The sequence below is a fragment of the Ursus arctos genome, unplaced genomic scaffold, assembly GCF_023065955.2.
Source record: "Ursus arctos isolate Adak ecotype North America unplaced genomic scaffold, UrsArc2.0 scaffold_18, whole genome shotgun sequence".
Lineage (NCBI taxonomy): Eukaryota > Metazoa > Chordata > Mammalia > Carnivora > Ursidae > Ursus > Ursus arctos.
Window position 1 is genome coordinate 57524571 of NW_026622852.1, and position 7836 is coordinate 57532406.

Genomic DNA, 7836 nt, shown 5'->3' on the forward strand with positions numbered 1-7836 from the left:
TCCCGCCAGTGCCATAAGCAAGCAGGCTGGGACCACTGGCCCTGGGAGTAACGCCGTTTTATTGAGGACCTTCTGTGTGGCTGGCCCTGTCCCAGTCCTGCTCACAGCATCTCAGACAAGGAACGTGGCTTACCAAGGTCACACGGCTGGGAGGGGCTAGAGGCCATCCTGCAGCCAGGCTCTCCCTCGCAGGCTGCCTCACTTTGGACAGGTCAGGGGTGGCCACAAAGGGGGCCTTGCCTGGGGCAGCAGGCCCTGGTGACCTTGGCTGAGAGTTTGGGTCTAGCCAAACCTGGGTGCTGGGTGTCCCCCCCCATCTGCAGTGGACCCCATCCTGCCATTCCAAGGCTGAGAGCCTGATTTAATTTTACAAACAGGGTGACTATGGTTTGCAGACAGGAGCACTTGAGCCCCATTTCCAGAAGTCGGGTGGGTGCAGGAGGAGGCATCTGTGCTAGGTCTTGGGCCTTGGCCTGTGGGAGTCGAGAATGTTCCCTGTAGCACGCACAAGCTTTTAGAAGTACAGCTCTGTCTTCCTCCCCGTAGTTAAGTCGCTCCATGGTGATTAAGCGGATCAGAACAAAACGGCACGATGATGTCGCTGTGTGGAGCCATCCACCATTTCTGTCCTCATTCCAGCCCTCCGTGGGGGCATCCTCCATGCTTGAATAAAGAACCAGGCCCCAGGTCACCCAGCAGGGCCTTATCCTAGCCCCTGGGCCGTGGGCTCCCCTGTGGCCCACGGCTGCCTTCTCTTGCCAGCGGGTCTTGGCCGACGAGCATGCAACGCGGCAGGCTGCCTGGTCTGGGGTGCAGGCTGGACAGGGTGCTGCCTGCCCAGAGCCAGAACGTGCACCATGGGGGGCCTGCCGTGCTTCTGTCTGGTCCTCCTGTGCCCCGTCCGAAGGCAGATGGCTGCTGCCTCCTGGGCTTGGCGTGCGGGCTCGTGGCCAGTGCAGAGGCCCTGCGCCCAGTGGTTTGGCCCCCCTGGGCGGGGACCCTGATCTAGTGCAGGAAGGACCTCCTCCCGGTGCGGAAGAAGGACTCAATCTGCTCCAGCGACCGGCCCTTGGTCTCAGGCACGCAGCAGCTGGTGAACACCAGGCTGGCCAAGCAGATGGCAGCAAAGAAGAAGAAAGGCACGTGGAGGCCGAAGGCGTTCTGCAGATACGGAGGGGATGCCTGGTCACACAGCTGGGGTTCCTGGGGCCCTTCTCGTGTTAGCCAGCCTTGAGGGGCCTTCCCTTTATTCCCCTGCTCAGGCACCTCCCTGGGCTCCTCACTGCCTCCCGCATGAAACGCAAATGCTTTAGCTTGGCCCGGAGCTCTGGCCTTAGCCTTGGCTTAGGCACCCACCTCTCTCCCACCTGCAGGAGGCCTGTCCCCCTCGCCTGATCACCACACATGGCCTCTTGCCCTGCCCCAAGCTCATCCTCGCCTCTGCGGGGGCTGTGCGCGCTCCATGTGCTCTGAACCCTGCCCTGACCCACCGGCTACACCGGGGTCGACCCTGGCCCCGGCTTCCCCAGATTGTCCTTCCGGGGAGCTGGGAACGAAATTCTGGTTGGCTTCAGGGCCTGCCGGGGGTTTGAACCAGGAGTGGGGAGAAGGGCGCACAGTGCCTCATGTGGGCTGGCCAGCAGGGACCCTGCCGAGAGACCCAGACTGCTGCCCAGACAGAAGGCCCTCTGGGCTCACTCGTCCTGGCCCGGGAGGACCTGTGTGACACTCAGAGGAACTTGACCGAGAAGACCCACCCACGTTACTCACCACCACCAGCAGGAAGGACTTGGTGAGAGCAAAGGCTGTGAGCCAGCTGACGAGAACGCAGAGCCCCGAGGCCACCCCGCGGGCTTGCAGGGGCAGGATCTCTGACATGAGGAGCCAGGTGATGGGCCCCCAGCCCATGGCGTAGCCTGCCGACAAGGGGACGAGGGGCCTCTTCTGCCTCCACTGAGCTGCCGAGACCCCTCCCCATCCCCCTGACCCCCCCGGGCCAGCGGCGCCCATGCCCTAGTGGGCCCCTCACAACTGAGCACAAGCCAGCCCCCCTCTGGCTGGCCATCAGCCTCTCCGAGCCCTTGTCCCCGTGGAGTCCCCGCGAACCTACCCATGATGAAGAGCATGGTGGCCACCAGGGGCACCAGGGTGAGATAGCTGGAGGGGGTGGCCAGGGGTTGCCCTGTGCCCCCCAAGGGCACGCTCTCAAGGCCCACGGTGCTGTTGGGCGTCAGAGGCTTCGGACCGAAGTGGACATACAGCCCCAGCGTCAGGTTGGCAGCAAACATGATGGTGGCTGTGGACAGACAGGTGGCCCTCGGTGGGGCCAGAACCCTCTGCGCCGGGTGCTTCCTCTGCAGAGCCCCTCAGCGCCCTGCGCCCTGCACGGGCCAGTTCTCATCCAGGCCGCCGTACCCATGACCAGACGCCGCCTGTGGGGCAGCAAGCTCCACCCACCTGTGCATGAGCTGCGGCCACACTGTGCGCCCGGCGGCCTTTCCTGGAGCGGCTGGTGTGTGCCAGGCCCTGTGCTGGGCGCCGGGGGGGGGGCAGGCCCCCAGAGCAGGCATGACAGCCCCGCACCCCCACCCCAGAGCTCCCAGCCACAGTGCCCACTGCTCAGCTGGCGCACGACCTACAGCCGAGGGGGGGGCGGGCCGGTGCTCACCTGAGATGAACAGCAGAACCTTGCGTCCGGCCAGGTCCATGGTGAGGGCGGCGATCAGCACCGAGAAGAGCCTCACGGCCCCCACAATGGCCGCATCGTCCTTCGGGGGCTGCAGGGAGGAAGCCACCGAGGCTGAGGGACTCCAGCCTGCTGCCCGTCCCACCCGTGCCCCAAGAAGGGGCTGCAGGGTGCTGGGGTCCCAGGCCAGTGGCCACGGCTCCTCTGGAGCGCTGAGCTGCGGAGCATGCACCGTGGTGGCCCTTGGGTCACCCGGCCTAGCCTGCGGACCCCTGGGGCAGGGCACGGCTGCTGTGCCCACCGCGGCGCCCAGGGCCAGCATCGAATCCGGGCACCACAATGACTTGTGGAACTGCACTGTCACTAATCTTTCCATCTCCTCTCCGTCTAAGCCCAGGACCCGCCAACGCAGGCACGCCCTGTTATCGCCCTTCAACAGGGGCGGAAGCTGAGCTTTGGAGGGAAGTGACTTCCCTCAGTGAGTGGCTCTGAACCCAGGGTCCGTGACCCCCAAGGACTCTGCACTTCTAGACAATGGGTTCCTTTGGAATCCTGGATATTTTAAAACATGTAAGTTTACTTAAAAACATTATTCTGAGATCGGGGCATGGCACAAAACCAGCGAGGAGACCCTGGCAGGCTCCCCACGGCGCACGCAGCCCTGACACGTGGCGCGGGGCAGGTGCTCAGTGAGGGACGGCCTCATGGATGCTGGGGGCAGAGCTGGGTGGCGTGGGGCCGGGCCTCACCAGCAGGACGGCAGTGCTTTCGAAGATGGGCTGCAGGTAGACAAGGACGGGCGTGATGCCCATCAGCTGCTGCAGGAAGCGCATCACCAAGGCGATGAGGATGGGTCGGTACGTGTGGGGGTTCCGGGCCTCGGCCCACGACATGCGGGTGCTCTAGAAACAGGAAGCTGCCGCTGGGGGGCTGTGCCGGCCCCTCCAGCAGGCACCACCCTGCCCTGGCTCCATGGGGCTGGGTAGGAGACTCCTTCCTTCCTTCCCCCAGGAAAGACCCTGGGCCCGCAGGCAATTCAGGCCACCGGCAGGCCCTGCCCCCCGCCCATGCCCCAACCCCGGGATCTTGGATGAGCGGGTGGGATAAGGCAGATTTTTTGCTTGTCAGGATCTCCGCATGCCCAGGCATCGGCAGCACGGAGCACATGCTCCGGGTCAGGCACGGCAACTGTTCCCCTCCCCCCGGTTCTCGGAGGCGGGAGCTGCTCTTACCCCCGGTCCCCCCGGGAAAAGCAACCCAGGCTCAGAGAGGCCTAGTGGCTGGCTGCAGCCACACGGAGCTGTGCGCCCACGCTCCCACACCTGTCTGCGGACGTTGTCCTGGATCTGCTCGAACTCCCAGCGGATGTCGGTGTCGGCCCCTCGGAGCCAGGCCAGGGCCCGCAGTGCCTCCGCGTCCCTGCCCCGTGAGAGCAGGAAGCGAGGGGAGTTGGGCATGAAGCTGAGCAGCAGGATCATGACGAGCACGGGCCCTTCCCCGGCCACGGCCAGCCAACGCCACGGCAGCAGCAGGCCTGGGGGCGAGGACAGGGTGAGGAGCGGGGGTCCAGGCTGGACAGAGTCCTTTCCTGTCGAGGCCTCCGAGCAACCTCATCTGTCCTCAAGGGCTAGTCCCAGGGACACCTCCCACAGGAAGCATACCCTGGTTGCCGCAGGCCTCTGTGATCTAGACCAGGAGGGAGCCCAGGGATTGCTTGGTGCCTAGCACAGGGCCCAGCACATAGAAGGAGGTCCTTGGAGGGTCTCAAGGGCCATGGCAGGGTGGTAGAGGGGTAGCCTGAGCAGGAAAGGCCCCAGGCTTCTACCCCAAACCCCACCCTATCTCAACCAGATAGACTCTGATCTCTTTACTATATGGACTTCCCACGTGACCTGAGAGAGGCAAGGCATTGCCTGGAGGTACATGGTGACGGACAAGCACGTTTCTGGTCTCCCAGCTCAGGGTTTGTTTTGGGGTGTGTTCACTGCCTTTCCACCCTTGTCTGCTCAGAGGTACCCTGTCACTACCCCCCTGCACACAGAAGGTGCTCAGCGCTCATTTGAATGATACTTGCCAAGGGCGTAGAGGGACAGAGATCCGAACACTGCCATGAGCTGGGGCGTGGCCCCCAGGGCCCCACGAACACCTGGCGTAGCAATCTCAGACACGTACACCTGCAAGACCGATCAGCCCACCCGGGGCCTTCGGTGACATTTAGGCTCCTGGGCCTGGCTGAGATGGGAGAGGTGGCCCCGGTGAACTTTGGGAAGCGAACAGTGGGGGCTTCTGGTGAGGTTCTTGTCCTGATTGTGACTCAGTCCATCTCCCTAACTGTCAAGGGGGTGGAAGCGCTTCACCTCTGAAATGGGTAGCCTGAGGTGGGGATGTGGGAGGCCCACGGGCACCCCAACTCTGCTCCTCCCGGTATCCCTGGCCCCCTGCTGGCCTTGCCCTGGCCCCTGACAGGGTGTGTGTGCAGATGTGGGAAGAGTCCTAGGGAGGGGAGAGACTTCCCCTTCCCCCATTGCTCAACGCAGATTTTCTTCAGTTGAGCAATGTGCCTGACTGTCGGGAAATGGGTAGGAACTTCAAGGAGTCCGGAGTGGGGTTGGCTGGGGATGTGGGGACAGATTAGCTGCCCTGCGGCAGGTAAGCCGAGGCTCCGGCAAACATATCCCCATTGACCCGGGGGCTTGGGGCGGGGTGGGGTGGGGCAGGAGACTTTAGCTACACAGCGGTCAGCACAGTGCTGAGGCAGGGAGGGGACAGGCGTGGGCAGTCCTGGCCTCACCGGAATGCAGGCAGCCGTGAGCCCCCCGGCGAAGCCTGTCAGCGTCCTCCCCAGCAGCAGCATCCAGAAGCCGTGGGCACCTGCCATGAGCGCGTAGCCGGCTGCCGATGGTACTGCTGAGAACATGATGCTGAGCTTCCGGCCCAAAAGGTCGTTGAGGACCATGGCACTGAGGCCCCCAGCCGCTGAGCCCAAGGTGAATACAGACTGTAGAAAGGGGTGCAAGGCAGACATGTGTGGGCACCCAACACTCCTATCCTCCCCCATCAGAACCTACGGGCAGCTGCTTTTCCAGGCTGATCATGAGATCCCTGCCTGCAGGATCCAGATCCCTGACTGGTAGTGAGCCTCCTGTCTCCAGAAGTGTGCAAGCATCATGAGCACAACCACTGGAGAGATGCCACCATGGAGAGTCCTGCTCTGGGGAGTATGTGGGGCCACCTGTCCATAGTGGTTCAGCTTAGCCGAGCGTTTAAATGTCTAATACTATTATGGCAGATGGGAGAATTGGGTGGCCTGAAGCCCCTGGCATTTTTAGATTTGGGGGTTCTTGGGTTCCCTGTAGAGTGTAATCAGTAGGATCCAGTCGGTGACTTGGGTGCATTGCTTAGCCTGTCTAAGCCTCAGTTTCTTTAGCTTTTTTATGCAGTCAGCAGGAGTACCCACCTCATACGGTTGGCCCTGGAGTCAACTGGCTCTCGGGTACAGCGCCCAGCAGCATGCCCCTGGCACATACCGAGTGCTCAGTACACACTGGGTATCATCTTAGCTGCTCTGTTGTAATTGCAGATTGGAGGCTACTGAGATGGTCATCCTACCATCCTGGGATCCTCAGGGGCCCCGTTCTTCCTTCCCACGTGCCCACACTCTGTCCTGGGGCCCTCCTTGGCCCCAGCCAGTGCCTCTTCCCGTTGGCATCTGCTGCCCGTGCCCCGCATCATCCAGGGAGGTGCCCGCTCTGCTGTGGCAGCCCGGCCGTGGGTGTGGGGGGGGGCCTGGGGCAGGGGGAAGACCTGGAGGGCCACCTCTCCACTGGCTCCTTCCCACGCCTTCTTAGTTATCACTTCCTCCTTCTATTTCAGAGCAATCATCTGGCCTCACTCACCCACTGCCCCTCCTACAGACAGGCAAGGATGGGGGAGGGGGAAGGCCACGGCCCTACGGGGGGGGGGGGGGGCGGTTCTAGCTTAGTGGGTCCCTGCTCACCCTGGCCTGCTTGTCTCCAGCTCAGAGCATGGCTCTTACCCCAAACCAGGATGCCTGGGTTTTGGTCAGACTCAGGTCCGGGTCCAAGGAGTGCTCCAGGGCCGGGATGACAGGGGACGTGTAGACCAGGGCATACCCGAAGCTGAAATTGCCCAGCACAGCGGCAAAGGTGGCCAGGAACACCCTCTTGTTCTGTGGGGCCCTGGTGGTGGGAGCAGCAGGCAGAGTGATGAGGTCTTGGAGTTCCTCCTCCCCCAGCAGCTGAAAGGCTGCCGGTCCTGAGCCCAGTGGCTGCCAGCTCAGCCTCGGAGGGCAGCGTTGGGTTGGGCTGGGCCTAGGGCTCCCAGGGCTGGAGTGTCATCTCACTTGGAGAATTCCCAGGGCCGTCCCCAAAGCCCACCCCGTGGCTGAGACACGGGTGAAGGAGCACTTCTCTCTAGAAGGGGAGGCTTGGTTTCTGCTGCCGGCTTTGCCACTGAAGCTTGCTGTGTGACCTTAGGCAAGCAAGCCCCTTGCCCTCTCTGGGCCTCCCTCACCCTCTCTGAGCCAGCTGGGGGCTGGGCCTGCTACAGGGGGGCGAACAGCTCCTTAAATAGGACTAGGGTGTCTGGGGCAGGAGGGGACCAGACGGACCTTTGCTGGACACTCACGGAAGGTCAGAGAAGGCCCAAGGCGGAAGCCGGCCCCCACCCGCAGCCCCCATGCCCCGCGACTCTCACCCGACGCGCGTCCTCTCCCCCGGCGACGGGGACGACTTCTCGGGGAAGGTGTCATAGTCCGGGCCCTCGGCTCCCAGCAGCGGCTCCTGCATGGCCGCCCCTGCTCGCAGCGTCCGCGCGGCCGCCGAGGGGCCGGGTGCTGGGGGGCAGCTCCGGCCGGGAGACGCTCGGGGCAGCGGCGGCTCCGAGCATCCGGCGCAGACTGGGCTCCGCCCCTCGGCCGCGATTGGCTGCGAGGCGGCCCTGGGAGCCGGCGCCGGCCAATGGGGCCGCCGCGAGCGGTGCGGATGCTCGGATGCGGGAGCGGCGCCGGGGCGGGGTGCGGGCGGCGTGCGGGGCTCGGCCGGGCTCTCCCGGGGCGCGGGCTGGGGTGCGGGCTCTGTCGGGGCTTTCCTGGGGCGTGGGCCCGGGGGCGGAGCGCGGGCGGGCTTTCC

General features: G+C 64.1%; 1 protein-coding gene across 1 annotated transcript; it reads right to left on the minus strand.

The window, feature by feature from the left end:
• Positions 1–40: 40 nt before the first annotated feature.
• Positions 41–7612, minus strand: SLC2A6 (solute carrier family 2 member 6). The gene is made up of 10 exons (XM_026514285.4): positions 7403–7612; positions 6723–6885; positions 5478–5684; positions 4761–4860; positions 4009–4220; positions 3436–3588; positions 2669–2777; positions 2111–2296; positions 1771–1916; positions 41–1161 (listed from the first exon to the last, which is right to left on the minus strand). Exons 1-10 carry the CDS (start codon positions 7492–7494, stop codon positions 1006–1008), a joined length of 1524 nt encoding a protein of 507 aa, XP_026370070.2. The 5' UTR covers positions 7495–7612; the 3' UTR covers positions 41–1005.
• Between the last annotated feature and the right edge of the window lie 224 nt (positions 7613–7836).